The sequence below is a fragment of the Botrytis porri genome, assembly GCF_014898465.1.
Source record: "Botrytis porri strain MUCL 3234 chromosome Unknown BPOR_001, whole genome shotgun sequence".
NCBI classification, from domain to species: domain Eukaryota; kingdom Fungi; phylum Ascomycota; class Leotiomycetes; order Helotiales; family Sclerotiniaceae; genus Botrytis; species Botrytis porri.
In genome coordinates, this window is record NW_024066075.1 from 2,401,448 (window position 1) to 2,411,248 (window position 9,801).

Below are 9,801 nucleotides of genomic sequence, written 5' to 3' on the forward strand. Positions count from 1 at the left end.
TAGCCCTGAGGAGGTGGAAGAGTCGGTGAAATTATCGTTGATAATATCGCTAGTTGTAGGCCCATATTTCACTCGAGTTTGCAACCATTTTGAATCGAATGTACATAGTGTGATCAATGTATCTTGGACGGTAGACCTACCCGTTCCATTGTATACACGTCTAGACATCGGAAGCATGAAGATTCCACCGATCGATGCGGATCCGCTATAGTTTTTGTAAAGGTCAATCTAGGTTAGATCTAAGTCTTGCTGATTCCCGATACCGCCCCAGGAGTTCTTTGGCACTGCATATCCTATTTTTTCATTTAACATCGATGTATTCTTCATGATTCCATGTGAGACAGGAAATAATGGAGCACCTGCTGTATTGTTACCAGCACTTGTAAAATTACTCTGAGCATAGATATTGCATTTGACCTGAACAATCGGTTGTTTCAGGGTAGTTGTGGAATGAGACAAGAACTTGGGGTGACATGTGAAAGACTCATAGGCTCCCGCCAAGGTTAGGTATTCCATATCGCGCCCACAGCGAGCTGAGGGACAACCGATAATGAGTTTGTGTAAGAATGACCTGAATCCATTCCAGCCGAGGCAAGAAAATTGCGCGTATTTGTGTATGCGTTATAAAAAATCATGTTCGCTGATTCTCCTTTTAGAACATTGAAGCCTAAATTATTCAGCCAAGTGTTGATATATTGTGCTCCACTGGCTGGACATACAAAATTGGCAGGTGATTCTACGTAATTGGAACAGTTGACCATCAAGAGTGGTGGAGCCAGTGGTTCTAAAAGGTTTATAGGCCGTAACTCGAATTTGGTCGGGAAGCGAAATACCAAGGTGTTATTGGTCATTTGCCACCAATCGAGGTTGGGTCGCATAGCAATAGCAGAGGATGATCCAGCAAGAGCTGTGAGGTTGGAATAGAACACCACGAACAGGGCAAATAGATACATGCTCAATTTCCGTTCGTGAGAACACTCAAAAGATGACCAAAATGACCTGCGGGTGAAGAACCTGAGGTCTCCAATCTGAAGACCAGCGCCAAGTAGCCCAAAGGGTACACCTTTGGCCTTAGCGAGCATGAATACAATGAAATGGGATACCATATAAGCCACAGAAGAACCGATCCAGAGTTCATGAAGTCTGGCCGCAAATCGAAGGCTATTCAGCATGGTATTTTGCCATGTGCCATTAGCCTATGTATCTCTCCAATAAACAGACTGCACGTTAAGGTAAACCAAGCTTGCGGTAGTAGCCAGAGGTAACGCAAGAAGAACCAAATCGAGTGCGATGAATCTGCACCTGTTGTCGAATATATATTTGGTAGGTTCTCCCGGCTCTGGAAAGATGATGAAATCTTCGGAGCTTTGGTCGGTTGGAATTGGTCCATCTGGGAAGAGGTATGCGAAGCACGAGTGACTTCTGCTGGGACCTCATGATTGATTGTGACTTGACTTTTGAGGCGAGAATAAGGAGGATGAGAGTTAGAGAGGCTAATATGTGAAGAATCGACGGGATTGCCACCTGGGTTCTGTGATGCACTGCTGATCTGGGCTGAAGGTAAAAGAAAAGACGCCTGCCAGATATCCGGTGTATATAATTCAGCTTTACGGATTAAAGGGAATCAGTTTGCAAGTTTGAGATGGATACAAAAGATCATCAAATATTGGTGGAAGACATCATCGATAGAAATCACCCTATAAGTAATTCCTCCTCACTGGTATCACTTATCTGCGGCAGAACGTGATAGTCAAGCAAGGCGCGTCACCCCATCGAAACATCAAACACCACATTGCAGGGAGAAACAACACCCCATAATTTGCCAACCGCATGTCAAGGAAGTTGCGACAATAAAGAGGGCAAAGGCAGAAAAGTTTCTCGATGTCTCTACTGCACGTCGCATGCGAATCTTCAAGGCCTCGAAGTTCGATCTATTTTGGAACGGGTCGCATCTTGATTTTTGGGTACATTAAAAAGGTATCACCTTTTGCTTGTGATAAACATAAATATGATACATAGAATCCTCTTGATGGGCTAAACCGATGTTTCTCGGAGACGACGACTCGAATGGTTGACCAGGATTTTCGAAGATGAGTATCTGAGATAGTAACCCGTCCATTGGCATATGCAGCTAGTTTGCATTGGTGAGATGAGTATTAAATGCTATTGTCTAGTTCCAGGAACTATATTGAAATCCCCACATGTATGAGTGTTTGCTAGAGATAGGATGCCGTTCCTGGAATTGGGTTGAACTTGCACACCATCAAAGGAAAGTAAGTGTAGAATATGTGTTTCACGAAGAAGACATTGTTTCACATTGTGTATTGTATGCACAATACTATTTGGGTCTATGTATTCTGGATTACTAGGTATGGTTTCAATGGGTGGTAGCATAGGGTAATAATGTAGGAGGTAAGGGAGGCGTGGTTAATTCGAGTTCACCACTGCAGATAGACGAAAATGATGTTCGATACAAATGGGATGGGATTTTCATGAGAAAATGGCAGTATGGAATGATTTTATATTGACGCCGCTAGTGTAAGAAGACGCTATGAATGGGATTTCGCCCTTTCGTCCTTAGGAAAGCACTGCTGAAAAGGTTATCTCGCTACAACAAGTCCCCTTGGCACACTCTGTAGATCCTTGTATGATTCAAAACTCTGTTGCCTTGCTTTTTACCTTGTGCCTTGCCCATGAATCGGCAAACACTGTGAATGATAGCTATTTTCACTACAATAAGCACCCCTTACACACTGCGTAGATTCAAGATACCCCTTCCCCCACACTACCCATGAATTCCCCCCTTAGCCCCCGCCGTAACCCTCGAGTAACACGAAGGACCGCGACATTTCAAATCAAAATAATCAATCACCACACTCTCATTCGTCGGAATGTTATGCGTCACCCCCTTCGCACTCGTCGCTCTAAATTTCTTCCCATAATCCCACGTCGTCCAATTCGCATCGGGCCAATTCGTTCTCGTCGAGAGCGGAGTCTTCGATTGCCCCAGCACTGTCGCCCACTCCTTGATTTCCTCCTGGAGATTCTGCGGATAAAGTGTCGTATCATCTGTACCATGCAGCACCCACATCTTTGGTCTAAATCCCACGTATCCCGGATACGCAGCCTCAACAATACTTTTCCATTGCGAACCCGTCTTGATAATTTGACCGGTAGCGCAGTCATTAGACCAAAGATCCACAGCACTGCTATTCGCGGCAAAACATCCCAATGCCACACCCGCCCATGCCGAGCCCGCCGCGAAGATATCAGGATAAACACCCACGAGTACATTCGTCATCATTGCACCCGACGAGGTACCCATCGAAAACACGCGATTGGGATCCGCTTTGTAGGTTTTAAGCACATATTTAACCATATTTACAATCGCCAACGAATCTCCTCCGGCATTATGCGTAAGCGATGCGGTGGAAGAAACATCCCAGCATTGATCTACGGAATTGGGAGAGTGGGGGAATATCATAATGTAGCCGTAGATATCGGCGAGCGTTGCGAATTGTGTGCCGGCGAATGCATCTTGTGCTGTTCCGTGGCACCAATGCGGATTCACGAAGATGGGGGGGTTGGGAGCGAGTTTGCTGGGAATGTAGAGATACATTGTTACGTTTGAGGGGTTGTAGCCGAAATTGGAGATGAGGGTTAGGTTATTGGCGGCACTGGAAGCGGTGGGTATCATTGAGATGGTGGCAGCAAAGGCGACTAGGCCTCTGCGCAATAGATTGAAAAATACCATGCTGAATTTGAGTTGGTGAAAGAAATCAATACATAAGTATACACAGGAACTATCAAACTGAGGGATAAGCTACATGTATATAGGCCTTGGCTTGGTATGACGACAAAATGAAAGCTAATTCTGCTTGTCACTTGACAGCTCATAGATGGTAACCCCGGTGAAGGAATTCTAATTCCATTCCTAGGTATATAATCCCCTATCTATCAGAAGAGATGTAGAAATCTTACCGCACATGCAGATTATGCCGCATATTAGCCATCAGTACCAAAGTACCCCGCAATTCATCCCCGGGCTGTTGTAGCCGAAGTATTTATCCGGGTGAAATGTATCACATGGCCGTTTTCGATGACTGGGGATCAAGCCAATTGGAATTCGAGGAAATATATTGCATCTCACTTGAAGATTGTGGAAGTCAATCTTCATGGTCTGGAGTTTCGAAAGTTGGATGGAAGTAGGTTCAACATGGCCATATATGATAATGATGGAAATGATGAATAGGTATTGTTAGCTACTGCAGCCAATAGAAGTGAAGTGTATAAAACCCATCAACTCTGCCTAGTTGCAATGCTAACTCATCAACCAGATCAAATTAACAAAATCAATTAACATGAACTGATGATAGAAGAAAAGAGAAGAGAAGATATAAGAGATCTACTACGATCGCAGGCTCAAACCCTCGCTGCACAACAAAATCATCCAAACCAAATCCCATGCCGAGCTAATATCAAATATCAACACCAAAAGCCAGACAGAAAAGAAAATCATAAATCATCCATCAACGTGTCCGTTCCTTTCTGCGCCTTCAGAATCAATAGTAATCTACCACGAGAACCCCCCGTCTCGAAAATCCACACAAGTAGAAAGCCTCAAAAGACACTTCTTCGTTCCCCTCACTGCCGTCTCTCAATATAAACATTCACTTTCCTCTCACTATATCCCCATGGTGTACTATTGCTCGGCGGACCAGCCTGTGATCTCTCAGCACCGATGAACTTCCTACAGAAAATAATAAAATTAACAAAAGTCCATCCCAGCATCCCAGCATCCCACAGTATACCTATCCACATCTTCATCACTCATTTCCAACTCCATCCATTCAAAGCATATCAACAGGCACCAGCAGCGAAAACAGCACTCACCAATTCGCAAACTCTCTGTTCATCAACGTCGTCAATTTATCCTGCACTAAACTCTGCAAATTGTTTCTACCGACTACCCCGCTAGTCGGAAGATCTGTCACCATGCCTCGATTCGAATGATGAAAGCGGCGAACATAAGGCAGATTATAGTCTTTATGATAGCTCCTGTGGTCTAAAGACGCGTAGCGAATAGTTAGACAACGAACTTCCGCTTGTGGAGGCGAAGACACGGGCAAGCTTGGAGGGGATCGATGTTTGAGTTCGGATCTGTGGTGAGGGGGATGATGGTGATGAGAACGGTGGCCTGGCATGCCGAATCTGTTATTAAAGATGTGGTAGCAAGAGGACTTGGTAGTGTATGAGTTTGCAGTTTTCTGACACTAGGAACTTTTGTTTTTTGGAGCTTATAAAAGAAATCCGCTATGACAATAAGAAACTCCATGGAGCAGATAAGCAGATATGTATATTCCCAGTATATCAGAGTCTTACACGTAATCTTGTGTAACTCATATACATCTTCAGCCACGACTGGATACGACTTCGTTATCTCGAAATAAATCATTGGAAAGGTACAAGAGATGGATATCATATTAGGTATAATGCTTATGCAGAGCTTTGCACATGTGTACCAGTAATCATGACTGCAAGTCTACCTCATGATACGCCTGGAAATATTCATTGGATTGTAGATAACGAGGAGGTAGTTGACCCATGTAACGATCCGAGCTGTGGGGGCTATTTGGTATAGACCATACTTTATCCTACCTAGCAGTGGCTTAGCAAAAATCCTGCTAATCAATACTAAGGTTGTTGAATATAGAGCATCTGAGGCTGAATGCACACGCTTATTTAAGAAGTGTTCTGCCTACTTGAATGATTTGAATAAACCCCAAAATATTTTTTAATCTAAACTAAAAACGTATATAGTATTCAGTAATATATAGATAAAAAGAGAGTTTATCTATTATCATACTGTTCATATAATATTATACTTTCTCCTTTTTAGATTTTATAAAACTTAATATTATATTCTTTTATAATAAATCGCTTAAATACGCTTAACATAGGCCATTCAGTTGATTTGTGTTCAGTTACCATGCGCCTACCTTCTCGCTGTCAATACACGTTATTGTAGACTAAATAAATACAATCTCGCTTTCTCATTTTTTCATGCTTATACAGGCTTTCAGAACCATATATAACATGATCTCCGTTCAGTTCCCCGCTCGACAGTGCTTCAAATGGAGCAACATGTGATGTAGGATTCCCTATTTATAGGTCTAAGCAACGCTAGTATTGCAAGATTTGTTTACTAATAGGTTGGTAAGCTCTTCATGCTCTCGTTAAGAGAGGCTTGTAAGAAACCAGAAATTGAGATCGAGGTGCCATGGCAGAAATCTTCTACCTCTCAATCTTGCGAGGTCCCGTCTCGTGCACCCAACCATAACGGCGTAGTCTTCACAGAAGATTCCATCAAAGCACAACATGGAGAGTTTATACATGGCGTTACGCAAGTTCATAAACCTCTTCGTTGTAGAGAATATATTGAAGACTCAGAAATCAGGTGGCCTCCTCATCAAAACCTTCCCAAAGAGGAGCTCGTCACGATTGGATTGGAGCCTGAAGTTATTGCTCTTCTCCGACATCTTCCGTTTCTCGAGATTGATGATGAGACATCATATGGCACCCTTCCTTACAACCATTCAAATGATGTTCCCGAAGCACGCGAAGTCCTCTGGAAAGGTGAATACGATCTTGCACCATGGGTCGTCCGCTTTGGTTCCTGCAAAGTCACCCCGGGTCTATTTGGACGAACCACAGTTTACGATATTCGCACAAAACACATTATCCAGTGGCCTAATAAATCACCAGGCTACATAAACACTTATCTAGACTTGCAATCTGTCCCTGCAAAAATTATGCTAGATCAATGGATAGAACACCTCCGAGGTTTAAAAGAAATGCCATGGTCTGATGGAAGATCCCTTCACGTGGAATCAGAGCCTCCAACACCTCCATCTGGTTATGTCGATTATATTGCCAATGGGCATAATATTGTGGATCCAATCCCTGACGCAGACCCATGCTTGCTCGATAGCTAATAACAAGAGATCTGCACAGAAAAGATTATTCGTTGAACATGGTTGACCAGTTGATTTTAGGGTCGAGGAATTCATAATTGCAAAATAGAAGTTCGATAAGGAAGATAGGAAGCTTAGGATGGTGGCCCAAAAGCTCATGCACACTAGCCTGTACGATGGAAAAACGGAAGCAATGGCAGAAGCAAAGGCAAAACACTCAAAGTTCTTGGAAGAATCTGCTGGATTGAGAGCAATAATTGAAGTGGTTCTTCTGGGTCGTAAATTACGTTCCCTAGATTTTCAACTCCAACTGTGATGATATTTGGACCCTAATCTTGTTAGTTGCGACAGGCTATATATAGAACATTTTCCTAAAATAGAGTAAATGCAGATAGAAATTCAAAGATACTTACCCGCCGCCGCTGCCACTATGTGGATCTTCGCATGAAATGTAACTAGCGAGCTCTGGGGAGGTGTAGCGGGACGGGGCGGGGCGAGGGTTATCAAGTGATCCGGTCTCGTAGTCGTTCCTCTTTTTAAGTCTTAAACTTTTTATGGTTATTTTTAATGGAAATACCATATGCTTTTCTCTCTCCGAAACACCCGTTCTCTTTCCGTTCTCAGGGAATATCTCCGCTCACAATATGGATTTATTTGCGCCGCAATCAAGTACCCAATTCGATTGACCTCCTGCATCAATTCGCTAGCGTCTGCCTGTAAGCAAAAGAAGCATGCAACGTGATACAGTTGTTATTATGATTCTTGTCTTTCTGGTTAAAAAGTATCGCCTGCATGTAAAAGGGTATTGAGATGTATCATAGCTAAAAGAAAATCAAATTCGATGTCTACCTATATAAGATGTAAGGCATACTAAAAATTACAAATATCTTCACGTTCTGAAGTCCCTTGTATATCCCTTTAAAAATGTTATTAAGAAATTACATGACCAACTGAGGACCATGATATTTGGTCTCTTCCTTCACTTTCTTTGCTGCAGCAGCACCAACGCTTTCCAGAGTTCTCTTTGGGAACCCCTCAAAAGAAGCCGCATAAGTAGCAACCGAATGGGCGATGAGCTGGGTGTTGACCAACCAGGCATCAAGAGCAAGGTTTGAAAGATCATCACAAAGTTGATGGTAACAAGGATCATACCAATCTCCAGCCTTACCACCAAACATTTCAACCTCGGCAGCAGTCTTGACACCTTCAGCACCAGTTGCGATTCCACCACCTGGAATACCGTTCTTGATGAAAGCGTCATAGTCGCTTCGACCATCGAATGGAATATATGTATAGTTGAGATGATGAGATTTGTACCACTTTGTATACAAGTTTCTCAATGCTTCGGATCCATCAGGATTGGCAGCATCAGTGGCGTTGTACACCTGATAAGCATAGTTTGGAGAAGCCATCATGTCGTAATCCATGAAAAGACGGATTTTCAAATTCTCCTCATCGGTAAGTTGGGAAACATAGTAGTCTGAGCCGAGAAGTCCCTCCTCTTCACCTGCCCACCACCCAAATCTAACACAATTGTTGACCTTATACTTGGACAACTGGGTAGCGACCTCGAGCAGAGATATAGTACCAGTTCCATCATCATTGATACCCGGTCCTGCCTCAACACTGTCTGAATGTCCTCCCAACATTACACAGTTATTTGGATCGCCTCCTTTAGTCTGAGCAATGATATTTGTGGTGTTGATTTCTTCAACCAATGCATCAACAAATGCAGATCCATCAATGGATTCCCCATTCTTCAATTTCTCGACATATGGAGCTGCTTCTTCGTCTGATATACCGAAAGTGGCGATATGATCTGCGTTTGGTGCACCCAGTGTTCCACTGAGAGATCCGTTGGCATTATTGTAGATGACTGCAGCAATGGCACCTGCTTTACCGGCATTCGCAGATTTGTCTCCAAATGAACAAGTTCCCCGGAGGATCAAAGCGATAGAGCCCGCCACCCCTGCGGGATAGTCTGACGCATCACAACCATTGTTGCTAACCAATACTAGTGGGCCGAAAACCGAATCTTTGTTCGCTGTTGGAGGTGTGAGACTCATGGGGGTGGCAGTCTTTGGAACGGCATCGCCAAGTACAAGTCGATAGTCGAAGATGTTGCCCACTACTGCAGGGAATGATTGGTTGGAGATTTCATAGTAGTCGCCAAGAGACGCAATAGAAGAGTAGATGTAATCAACAGTTGATTCGTGGCCTGTTACACAGAGTGAGTCAGAAAATGTCTTGAGCAGCTGAGGAGATGAAAGAATGAGGATATACCTTTTGACCCAATAACTCTCGTGGGGTGGTTATACTCAGGAATACTTTCCTCTGCAATTTTGTAAAGCTGGTTTGCCCGTTTGAGAAGGTTTTTGGTCTTTATATCGTCTTGGAGGGAAGTAGATTTGATCAATGGTTTGTGTTTTTCATTGATGAGAGATTGAGAGCTTGGTTCCGTAATGGGTTGTTGAATAACTGCACCTGTAGCTAAAGATGCAGCTGCAAGAAATAGAGTGGAACGTAACATAATGAAGAGAATCGTGGAAGTTTACCACGGATTTGTTATTGAATTGATAATGATGTTTGATTGTTTTGAAGGATGAGAGACAGAGAGGTTGGGAATGACCGAAGCTTAAAGCTACTCAGCTCAGATAGCGTATGCACGACGATATCGGCAAGTAAATTGATTGGCCAAAATTTGGGCGATGAATTTTGCGGTGGTTCAGTTACCCCTTGCCCCTGTCACCATCGATTCTTGTACTCCAGACCTGGTGACCTTGCCCCCGTTTTAGGTTCTACCATATTGATCGCTTGTCTTCGCGCC

General features: G+C 43.4%; 6 protein-coding genes across 6 annotated transcripts; 2 read left to right on the forward strand and 4 right to left on the reverse strand.

Annotated features, from left to right (window-relative positions):
• Positions 1-503: 503 nt before the first annotated feature.
• On the reverse strand, positions 504-1,172 carry EAF01_000634 (uncharacterized protein; the record flags this gene model as incomplete). The annotated part of the gene is made up of 1 exon (XM_038908884.1): positions 504-1,172. One exon carries the CDS (start codon positions 1,170-1,172, stop codon positions 504-506), a length of 669 nt encoding a protein of 222 aa, XP_038775790.1.
• Positions 1,173-1,347: 175 nt separating this feature from the next.
• Positions 1,348-1,973, forward strand: EAF01_000635 (uncharacterized protein; the record flags this gene model as incomplete). The annotated part of the gene is made up of 3 exons (XM_038908885.1): positions 1,348-1,400; positions 1,493-1,635; positions 1,705-1,973. 3 exons carry the CDS (start codon positions 1,348-1,350, stop codon positions 1,971-1,973), a joined length of 465 nt encoding a protein of 154 aa, XP_038775791.1.
• An 812-nt stretch (positions 1,974-2,785) lies between these two features.
• Positions 2,786-3,754, reverse strand: EAF01_000636 (uncharacterized protein; the record flags this gene model as incomplete). Its single annotated transcript, XM_038908886.1, has 1 exon — positions 2,786-3,754. One exon carries the CDS (start codon positions 3,752-3,754, stop codon positions 2,786-2,788), a length of 969 nt encoding a protein of 322 aa, XP_038775792.1.
• A 443-nt stretch (positions 3,755-4,197) lies between these two features.
• On the reverse strand, positions 4,198-5,371 carry EAF01_000637 (uncharacterized protein). The gene is made up of 2 exons (XM_038908887.1): positions 4,894-5,371; positions 4,198-4,750 (listed from the first exon to the last, which is right to left on the reverse strand). The coding sequence occupies exons 1-2, from the start codon at positions 5,202-5,204 to the stop codon at positions 4,645-4,647; spliced, it is 417 nt and encodes a 138-aa protein (XP_038775793.1). The 5' UTR covers positions 5,205-5,371; the 3' UTR covers positions 4,198-4,644.
• Positions 5,372-6,227: 856 nt separating this feature from the next.
• On the forward strand, positions 6,228-6,995 carry EAF01_000638 (uncharacterized protein; the record flags this gene model as incomplete). Its single annotated transcript, XM_038908888.1, has 1 exon — positions 6,228-6,995. The coding sequence occupies one exon, from the start codon at positions 6,228-6,230 to the stop codon at positions 6,993-6,995; it is 768 nt and encodes a 255-aa protein (XP_038775794.1).
• Positions 6,996-7,912: 917 nt separating this feature from the next.
• On the reverse strand, positions 7,913-9,504 carry EAF01_000639 (uncharacterized protein; the record flags this gene model as incomplete). The annotated part of the gene is made up of 2 exons (XM_038908889.1): positions 7,913-9,192; positions 9,258-9,504. 2 exons carry the CDS (start codon positions 9,502-9,504, stop codon positions 7,913-7,915), a joined length of 1,527 nt encoding a protein of 508 aa, XP_038775795.1.
• Between the last annotated feature and the right edge of the window lie 297 nt (positions 9,505-9,801).

Coding starts and splice junctions, on each gene's coding strand:
- EAF01_000637 (XM_038908887.1), bottom strand. CDS start 5,204: ATGCCAGGCCACCGTTCTCATCACCATCATCCCCCTCACCACAGATCC. Junction 4,751..4,893: donor AACAGAGAGTTTGCGAATTG/GTGAGTGCTGTT, acceptor TATTTTCTGTAG/GAAGTTCATCGGTGCTGAGA.